This window comes from Elephantulus edwardii, unplaced genomic scaffold, assembly GCF_000299155.1.
Source record: "Elephantulus edwardii isolate Elephantulus edwardi_28Jun2011 unplaced genomic scaffold, EleEdw1.0 scaffold00010, whole genome shotgun sequence".
Taxonomy (NCBI): Eukaryota; Metazoa; Chordata; class Mammalia; order Macroscelidea; family Macroscelididae; genus Elephantulus; species Elephantulus edwardii.
In genome coordinates this window covers 943876-954407 of record NW_006399760.1, presented here as the reverse complement: position 1 = coordinate 954407, position 10532 = coordinate 943876, and the positions used below count along the sequence as shown (strand labels likewise).

At 40.8% G+C, this 10532-nt stretch overlaps 1 protein-coding gene across 1 annotated transcript in view; it reads right to left on the bottom strand.

The window, feature by feature from the left end:
• Window positions 1–10532, bottom strand: part of ZRANB3 (zinc finger, RAN-binding domain containing 3) — a 185364-nt gene that overhangs the window by 4578 nt on the left and 170254 nt on the right. Inside the window, exons 15-17 of the mRNA XM_006880806.1 lie at window positions 9803–9907; window positions 8705–9107; window positions 2931–3062 (exon numbers count right to left, since the gene is read on the bottom strand). Of these exons, the coding sequence (XP_006880868.1) occupies window positions 2931–3062; window positions 8705–9107; window positions 9803–9907 (640 nt within the window). The remainder of the gene's footprint in view (window positions 1–2930; window positions 3063–8704; window positions 9108–9802; window positions 9908–10532) is intronic.

Genomic DNA, 10532 nt, shown 5'->3' with positions numbered 1-10532 from the left:
TTATTTTTTAGAATCATGACTTCTCATCATGTTCAGATTTGTGATGAGTGGTTAGTGACATACTCAATTTGTATCTCCATTAGTGACACAATGTAAATTCCTCAATTTACCAATGTATTTCAAGAAATAAATATTTTTATTTCTCTTTGTTTGAAAAAAAAAAAGTGCAATGAACACTGGATCCAATTATTGGTAGAAATAGGTTCAGGAACATGGGGCATGGCATGTCTGACTATGTAGCTATGTTTAGTACTCTGGATAGTACTGATGGGAAGAATTCCCCTTTAAAAAGTGGGTATTACTTAAGACTTGGTCATCTCCTGTGTCTGCTCTTTTTATACTATAAATAAAAATTTTCATGAAAATCTAAAAAGTAATTGAAATTAAGGCTAGGGGTTTGTAATGGTTTTTTGTCTAATTCCTTATTTTCTTATGTCTTGAATTTGTCGCTTTGCATAGAACAAAAGCAAGGAAGACTATGTGCATGGAAGTGATCCAGGTAAATGAGGTGAAGAGAGGAAATCCTAGAACTGAAAACCACCTATTTGGCATCATCCCACTTATGTAAAATTATGCCAGAGAAGAGATTATTGTTGCTATTATGTGCCATCAACTCAGAATTAACTCAAAGCTGACCCTCTAGAGGGTTTTCTGAGGCAGGAAATTGCAAGGAGGAGGTTTCCCATCTTTCAACAGTGTAGCAGCTAGTGGCTTTGAACTGCATGTGTTTGGAATGACAGTGTAACAACTTACCAGTAAGCCATCAGCACTCCCCTGAGAAGAGAATAAGGAATTGAAATATTAAGAGAAGGTCACGAAGTAGACATTGGCAAAGGGTCTGAACAGTACTAAACAGAGTAATTCAAAATTATTTTCATCTTAAAAAGATATGTTTCTTTATAAACAAATGGCAGATCACTTCTCTTACCACCATATTACTAGGCACGGTAGAATCAAATGGGCATCAAGGACCAAGGTGGCAGAGTAGAACCTGGTACAATTCTGGGGTGATAAATTGCTATAGTCTCACATTATATCCAGTGTTGTGACTTAGTGATTTTACATAGAAAAGTCTATCTTCAGGATATTTTTTAAAATGCAGAAAAGACCTTGGTATATAAACATGCCTTTGGTAGCACTATACATAACAGCAAAGAAATGCAAACAACGTGTATATCATCAGTGTGGAAACACTACGCAGAGATCTAGTCAACAGAATATGATGCAGCAAATACAGGTGATAAACATTGTGAATGGCTAAAATTGTAGGGAAATGAAATAGATGCTCCTTTCTAAGATTATCTCATAAGATTACAACTGGACCAATGAAGTAACTTCATGATAAATGGAGAAAACAATGAAGTTGTAAAATATTTCACTTTCCTTGTATCCACCATCAACACCCATGGGAGCATGCACAACCAAGTTCGATGGTGTAGTCCATTGGGCAAATCCCCACTTTAAGGCATTTAAAAGCAAAGATGTTACCATAAGGAGGAAAATGCATGTGACCCAAGTCTGCTCTTTTCAATCACTTCCCATGCATGTGAAAACTGGAGGATGAATAAAGAAGACCAAAGAGAAATGGATACATTGAAATTAAAGTGTTGATGAAGAATATTTCAAATAGAATGAACTGCCAGAAGAACCAATGAAATCTGTCTTAGAGGAAGCACAGAGGAATGTTCCTTAGTAGTGAGGCTGATGAGAATCAGTGTCACACACTCTGGACAAACTATTTCAGGGATCAGTCCCTGGAAAAAAGACATGCTTGGTGAGCAGTCAAAGAGGAAGACATCACAGAGTTGGATGGGTGGAGGGAGGAGGGATGAAGGAATCAGGAAAGATTCAGTGGGGATCTGAAAATGGCGTAATAGTGGGCATAGATCAATGGTGATTAATTTTATAAGACATAATGTGTGGAAATGAAACACAATGTGAATGAAAAACAAAACAAATTTAAAAAAGAGGAGTACCCTCAAGGAGCTACAGTTGACACAGCGACTGCAACACTGAGCTCAAACAGCTACGACTGTGAGGGGTTGCAGGACTGAGAAGATCTCATTCTGGTGTAGAAAGGGCTGTGAGTCGAACTGACTCAACAGTACTCATATCAAGGAGAGCATCTTTACAGGTAGGTTTTATTACACTTTGCTGGATTGCCTACTAACATCCTATACCAGCACGTAAATCCAGACAGTGCTGGGTGCTGCTGGGTTGCTATTTAGCACACAGTGAACTCAGGATGCCTAGATAAGTGATACCACACCAATTCCTGCTCCTCACCTTATTAAAGATAGGCCAAGGTCAGCACGATTCACACTCTGACCAAAACCCAAAACCAAACCTGCTGCTACAGGGTTGGTTCTCACTCCTGGCCACCTCATGTGTTTCAGAGTACATCTGCTCCATAAGGTTTCTTGATGGCAATCTTTATAGAAATGATTGCCAGGCCTTTCTTTGGTGGCACTGCTGCATGAGTTCAAATCTCCAAACTCTCAGGGCAAATTGTGTGCTCGGCACTCTGATGAACAGTGTATTTTATGGGTGCTAGGCCGACCGCATCCCTCAGTGTTCTCTGATAATGGGGTCATTCTCAGCCCTCAGTGCAAACATGTGTCATTGCCCTAATTCACTGTACTTCCCATTTCTGGGCCTGGGTCCCCTTAAGGCCATGCACATACCTAAGTTGTAATAATTCTCATCTAGCTGCCAGCAGGAACATTCTAAATGAGTAAAGAAGCAAGGAGCTACCCTGCACCTGAGACTGAGTGCCCACAAAGGCCACATTTAAGTATTAGGTGCTGGGAGTGAGCAGCTCAGAGCAAGATGGACCAGGAAAAGACTCCACCATACAACCTCGTCCATCTGTCTGTGAACTTTGCCCCAGGAATCTCCAGTGGAACCAAACATCTGTGTGTATCACTGACCTCTTTGTGGCAGATGGTGCAGAGTGTCTGAAAGTTGTCCAGAGAGCACTGTCCACCCCCGCTGTAGACAGGCTTGATGTGGTCCACCTGCCAGAAATGGCCCTCCACTGGGTGTCTTATCATTTCATTTAGCTGCAATGAGACAAAAACATCAGCAATTTCCTGCAGACAGTGGGAGCTGTTGGTTGTGGGTCATGCAATCATGTTTAGACAGTAAAGTCTTGGGGAAAGCACATTAGGATGGCACCTTTTTAACAGCTCTTATTGTAAGAAAGCGGGAAAATCCAACCCTTTGGGTGAGCCATCCGAGGCATAAAACAGGTTTCTGAAAAAGCTTTCCCCCCCTTACCTAATTTTGAAAACATCTCCATGCAACTATAAAATACTAAGACTTCTGAAAGACTTAAAAAAAAACCCCAAAAAACAAAGAAAAAAACCTCAACACCAAACTACACCAAAGCCCCAACACCATCAGTTGCTCATGCACCTGTGCAGAAACCTGTGGGCTGGTTGACACAACCTTAACCTCCATCGGAGCAAAGAGTAAGCTCAGGCTTGAAATTAAGAACATCTGATTTTATGGACCTAAGCATTTGCTATATGAGAAAGTCTGCTGTTAGAAACCCTCCAAAGTACTATAGAGCAATGATGTCACTATGGTGACTAAGGTGCATCTGACACAGGCCATGGTCTTTTCAATCACTTGCTATGTATCAGAGAGCTGTACAATGACTAGGGATGACAGAAGGAAAATGGATGTCTTTGAGCTGTAGTGTTGGAGAAGAATGTTGACTATTCCATGGACTGCTAAAAGAATGAACAGGTTCATACTAGAGAGGGTTAAACCAGGCTGCTCCTTGAAGGCAAAGATTCTGAAGCTTCCTCTGACATACTTTGGCCATGTTACAAGGAGGGACCAGTCCTTGGAGAGGGACATCATGTTTGGGAGGGTGGAAGACCCTCTATGAGATGGATTGATTCAGTGACTGAGGTAATGGGGATAGGTGTGTCCAAGATAGTGAGATTGGCACAGGATAGAGCAGGGTTTAGGGTTGTTGTACACAGGGTCACTATGAGTGGCAGGCAACTTGCACACCTACCAACAACAAGCAATCTTTTAATTGTTGGCCTAAGTGCAGTTGTTAGATTATCAATGACAGTCTAAGTATCAATAGGCATCACATTGTGCTTTTATGCTATTCACTGGAGGAGCTTCCCAAATTACAAGAACAAGGATGAAATTTCTAGAAAATATCTAACTTGCATATTTGCAAGGAATAAATCAGTAGGTTTGCTTTACTCCGGAATTAAACACTGTAGAATAGTTTTTTTTCTCACTCAATCACACCACCCCAACCCACTGTATTTGACCAATGGTGACTTATACTAAAATGGGAAGCAAATTAACATTTTAGTGGAAGTTATGAAAACAACTTATACTATAGTTGTGATGTTGTATGAGTATTACAAAGAGGAATATGAAGGTTATTGTTTATTTCCTTAGGTCTTGGGGAAAGAAGGAATTTTAGCCAGTCAATTTTATGGCTGCTAGCTACAGGCACCTCAAACGCAGTTTGAAAGCCTTTCTCAGAACGACTGTGGGACTGTGGGAGCACCAGCCTGGTTGGCAGCCCCTAACCCATGAGGAAGCCAGCAGTGCTAAAGGGCAGCACACAGGCGATCTTTTCCAGATTAACGTTGTTACAGCTTTCCTTATTGAACAATCTGCACAGAAACTTCCAAACTCTCTCAGAAAGCACATACTGACTTTCATTTTGAGGCTGGCACTGTTAAAACTAACTACAAATGACAATCTTCTGCATCAAGCAAAGGGTCTACTTGTTTTTAGCAAAACCAAAACAAAACTTTATTTTGGTTTTGTCTTCTGTCACCAGTCCTTTCCCTCTCAGCAGTGTCTACAGTGTCAGTCAGATTCTCTCACACAGAAAGTGCTTCTTTATTCTTCGTTAATAATTCTACAGCACTCATCTGGGCCACTCTTAAGCATCCTAAGGCCGCCTGTGGAAGCAATGTTCCCTCTCAGACTGACCTTCCCCAAGCTGAGGCCATCATGGTCCCTGTCCTCCCAGGACTTTGGATGTCCACTACATTACTGCCGACGTCCTGGATGGGCTATTGAGAAACGTCCTAGCATGGCACTTCTGGAAACCTCTGCTGGAGGCAGCAGACAGTGACTAGATGCGGAAAACAAGGCTGGCATGGATGAAGCCTGAAAGGAGTCTTTGAGGAATTTTGGAAGTCATTAAAGACATCTTGTAGTTACGTGGTTGGCAAAGATCACTGATTAATTTTTATGGAAATGCTTATTAACACAATCTCTCATAAATCACCAACAGAAATAAATGAAAATGTATGATTTCTCTTACTGGCAGGGATTTATCCAGTATTTCAGTGGATAGAAGATGGTTCAGGAGTGATCCTTTTAAAATTAGGCACATTATAAAAATTAAACATTTTGCTCTAGTTTGAAATTTAGCTAATTAGATAATATTAGAAATGAATGTGAATATTGACAATGGTACTAAGAAGAATATTTTGACAAATTCTATTGAAATTACATTTTACAAAAGAATGAACACATCTCAGTTATCTTCGCATTATTATGGACTACATTTTTTGAGTTATTTTCCATTTCTTGTCATTTAATATTAACATCATGAATAGTAGAACAATCAGATATTAGGCATCTCTGAATACATCACCTGTTAAAATTTCTTCCAAAAATAACTGACTCAGAATCTAAATAAAGACTAAAAAACTTGTAACTATTGTTTAAGTAATACATGGGATTGAGAGGCCTATCAACAAACCACGCTGTGGGTTACTGTTAGGTGCCATCAAGTGCACTATGACTCAAGTGACCCTATGAACAACAGATCTGAATTCTGTCCTATCTGTACCGTTCTCCCCGTTGTTCTCAAACTCAAGCCCACTGGGGCATTCACTAAGTCAATCACCTCACTGAATGGCTCCGAGGGGGAAGGATGGGCAATCTTTTCCCATGTAATTTACAGCAAGTTTTCAGAGGAAAATCAGGTATAAGGGCATAAGGAGACAATTTTCAAACATAGGAAGGTATTCCATTTTCCAATAGTAAATGACATAAAAAAGGGATAGCATGCTAAAAAAGGGACAGGAAAAAAAGGGATAGAATGTTAGGGTGTATACCAAACTCAATTTAGGATTGTCTCGTCTCATAGCTGACCCTTCAGCTGAAAACTGCTTGAGGGGAGATTATCAATCTCTTTCCTGAGGAGTTACTGGTGGATTCAAGCCACTGTCTTTGGCAGGGCAACTCCTTACCTCTAGGCCACCAGAGTTCACTACAAAGGAGTTTATCAAATGAGAAATATTAATCAAATACAATGTGTGTACCATATTTTTATCTTACTTTGAACAAACCCTCAAGCTTCAAGTCAATCCGTGGTGATGCTCCATCAGGTTTCTGAAATTGCACATCTTTATTGGAGAGACTGCCTCATCTGTCTCACAGTGATTGGCTGGTGGATTTCAACCACTGATCTTTTCAGTTCGTGGGCAAGCACATAACACACTATGCATATGTAAAAAAAAATTTGTTTGAGACAATTTGGGAAATAAAATATGAACTTATTTTTATTAAGGAATTATAACTATGTTCAAAGTCATAATGTATGTTTAGGGTGTTGCTATTGTTGTTAGGTGTCATTAAGTCGAGTACAACTCATAGTGACCCTATGAACCAAGGATCTGAACCCCGTTATTTCCTCACACTTCCTGACACACAAGAGCCCACTGCAGCAGTCACCATGTCAATCCACCTGGTTGAGGGCCTTCCTCTCCTTCACCAACCATCCACCCATGCCAGCATCATGTCTTTCTCCAAGTAACATATCCAAAGTATATGAGGCAAAGCATCATCATTCTTGCCTCTAAAGACAAAGTCTTCATCTACTGGAATAAAGAAGTTTTTAAGTTGTTGTTAAGTGCCGTCGAATCGTAGGCAATTCATAGCAACCCTATGAATGAAAGACTTGGACACTCGTATAACTTTCATCCTTTTTCCAGGTTCATAGGGTTTCCAGAGGCAAGCTATTTCGGAAGAGGATGCCACTCCTGCTTCCAAACTTGTTTTAATCAGGGAGCTCCACCAAACACGGTCCACTATGGGTACCATTTTCACATTTAGTGCATCAGTATCACAGTAGTTTGCTTTAAAATATTCTAAGAGACAAAAAAAATGAGAAGAGGGATAGATAAAATAATGGCAAAATGCTGATATCTGTTAAAGCTGAAATACAAGCAGGCCATTTATAGAAGGCCGTTTATCATCAATGTTAGATGGATCTCGTCTGAAAGCAAAGCGTAGCAGAGGAATGTTTATCTGTGCTTCATTGACTATGCAAAGGTATTTGACTGAGTGGATTACAACATATTGTAGTTAACCTTGAGGAAAATGGGAATCCCAGAACACTTGATTGCGCTCATGAGAAACCTATACTTGAACTAGGAAGCAGTTCTCAGAACAGAGCAGGGATACACCACATAGTTTTAAATCAGAAAAGGAGTGTGTCTATACCTGTCCTCTCTCTATACCTTTATAATCAATATGCAAAATAGATCATGTGGGAAGTTGGGCTTAATGAGGAGGAATGTGGCATCAGGATTGGAGGAAGATTCATCAACAACCTACGTTACATAGATGATAAAATCTTGCTTGCTGAAACTTAGGAGGACCTGAAGTGCTTGCTGCAGAAGGTCTAGGACTATAGTCTTCAATATTTCAATATAGAGCGAAGCTCAACATCAAGAAAAAAAAGATTCTCACCACTGGGCTAATTAGTAGCATCATGACGGAGGAGAGATTGAGATTGTTAACAATTACAGCTTGCTTGTCTCCACAATCAACACTTTTGGCACCAGCTGTCAGGAAACCAAAAGACACAGTGCACTGGGAAAATCTGCAGTCAGGGACCTCTCCACAAGACTAATGAGCAACAATGTCAATATGGAGACCAAGGAACACCTGATCCAGGACATGATCTTTACAATTACTTGCTACATATTAAGGAACTGGACAATGCCTAAGGATGACAGAAGAAGAATCAATGCCTTTGAGTTCTGGTGCTTGAGCATACCATGGACTACCAAGAGAACTAACAGGTTTATCTTTGAGAGGGGTAAATCAAGTTTCTCCTTGGATGCAAGGATTCTGAAACTCTGTCTCCTATACTTTGGGCACATGGCCAGGAGGGATTGGTCCTTGGAGGACTTCATGCTTGAAGGGTGGAGAAACAGTGCAGGAGAGGAAAACCCTAGATGAGATGGATTGACACAGTAACTGGAATAATGGAGATAGGCATGTCCAAGTGACTGAGATTGGCTCATGGCAGGGCAGGCTTCAGAGCTACTGTACATAGAGTCACTATGAGTCACAGGAGACTTGATGGCACATGACAACAACAATAACAAATAGGTATATGAGTATTTTACTTTCTCTGGTTTGCGTTTATATTTGAAAATGGCCTAGTGGTAAGAGGCTGCATTGCAATTCCAAAAGCACGTGGTTCGAATCCACCAGCTCCTCTATAAGAGAAGGAAAAGTTCTCTCCTCCTGTGTGGTTTACTGCTTCTGAAAACCTGCTGGAGGGTCAGCTATTGTTCTGACTTGACGATACACAACAATGCTAAAAAAGTAAAAAAGAAAATTAGTGCGTCAACATTAACTCCTCACAACAATGCCACTTTCTTCCTATCATATGATTATAATTTACCTGTTCTAATGGGAGTTTTGCGATCCAAGTACTATCCAGAAGACTCTTCCTCTGACTTTTCGGGGCATCTCTCAGACGTAAAAAGAGTTCTTGCGCATCCAAGTTACACAACTGACACACACCATGTTCTGTTTCAAATAGTTTGGCTCGCAAGTAACTGTTATTAGATCGTATCCAGAACTCCTCCTGACATTTCAGGGAACAAAAGCGTGAATCCCAAGCGTTCACTTTACCCTCTCGCTTAGTTTGGCAAGTAGGTTGCTGACAGCGAAGGCAGAGTGGATTCCCGTCATTATCCACTGCTTGCAAATAGCCTTTGGAGGTAGAAGGCTTCAGAGTGATATCCGTGGGGGCTGTGCTGGGATTTAGAAATGGGACACTGGCTCCATCGCCCAGAAGCTTTCTGTAATTGAACAAAACATGTAATTGGAACTAATTTAACAGTCACTTTAGTCTGGATTATTACAGTTTCACAGAAAAGTCTTCTAAGTCCCTATACTAATAAACAGTAAATACAGAGTCCCCTCCAGATGTCAGAATTCAGTAGCAAAATGAAATAGCTATAGTCAGCACTCCACATTTCATGGAGAATGTTAGGTTAAGAACATAATAATTTGAATGAGTATATTGCCTCTGCTAGGAGTTTGGATGCCATCAAGTCCACAGGCAGCCTTTGATAAATCTGGAGAACTGGAAAACGAGAAATGAGAGAATGTCCATTATAGCCAAAACTCCAGCTAAGGCGCAGTGGCTACATTTTCCCTCTGAGTCCTGGGTCACACCCCACACTAGGAGCAGCCCCTACGAAGGCTGCCCTGGTCACTCTACTCCAGCCTCTGCCGGCCTACAGCAAACAATATCTTCACATTTGCAAAGCCAAGTGACAGGGTGACGAACTGACAGTGTTGACAGGAACTAGAACATAAGACCTGCTCAATATTGGGTCTTTAGAGGCACACTCACAGTATACAAATTCAACTTAGAAATGGAGGTGATGTGCACTCCTAAAGTGGCTCTACAAAGAGAGCTATCATTAAAAAATTAACACGTACGTTTAAAAGGACAGTCTTAGTACTACCTGGTAGTGAAAATCCTTACTTTGTGGAAGAGTTGCCAGACTCCTTTGTAATTAGACGGATGTGGCCTCCATCACTCTTCACCTTGGCCATCGATGCGGCGGCAACATCGTCTTTGGTTATGTATCTAAAACAAGTACATGTCAAATACATTTCCTTCCTCTTATATTATTATTTCTCTCTATCATGTTCATGCTACTCCTTGCAAAAGTCACAGGTGAAAAAAAATTTAAGCACAAGTCTATTCACTGTGTTAAATGTAATGTGAAGAAAATAATTTCTCTCTGTTTACAATGGAACATCATGTGGAAAATCTTATTTTGGTTGTTTCAAATTAGTTTTTCTAGGACTTACTTTTCCAAGAAATCCAAGTCATTTGACAGTCTCTGGACCAGTTTTCATTTAAGGAGAAAAAGGGGCCGGTGTAAGAATAAAAAATTAGCAAACACATGCCCAAATGTTGGGCTTATGCATGTGCTGTGCAGAACTCTTCAACTGCAAGTACCTCACCAGGGACTTCTCCCAAGGCTTCGACCTAAACCATTTGGATGCTGCTGTCACTGCATTCAGGGAAAGTGATTCTCTTTTCAGTTATTCAGGCTTAGTCACTTCTACTAGAATCTCAAAGCTTTACTATTATTATTCCATTCAGGGTTTAAAAATATTGCATGGACCTCTGCCCGGGGCGGGCTGCCCTTGGCCCCCTGCCCGGGGCGAGCCGTCGTGGCCCTCCGCCCGGGGCGGGCTGCCCT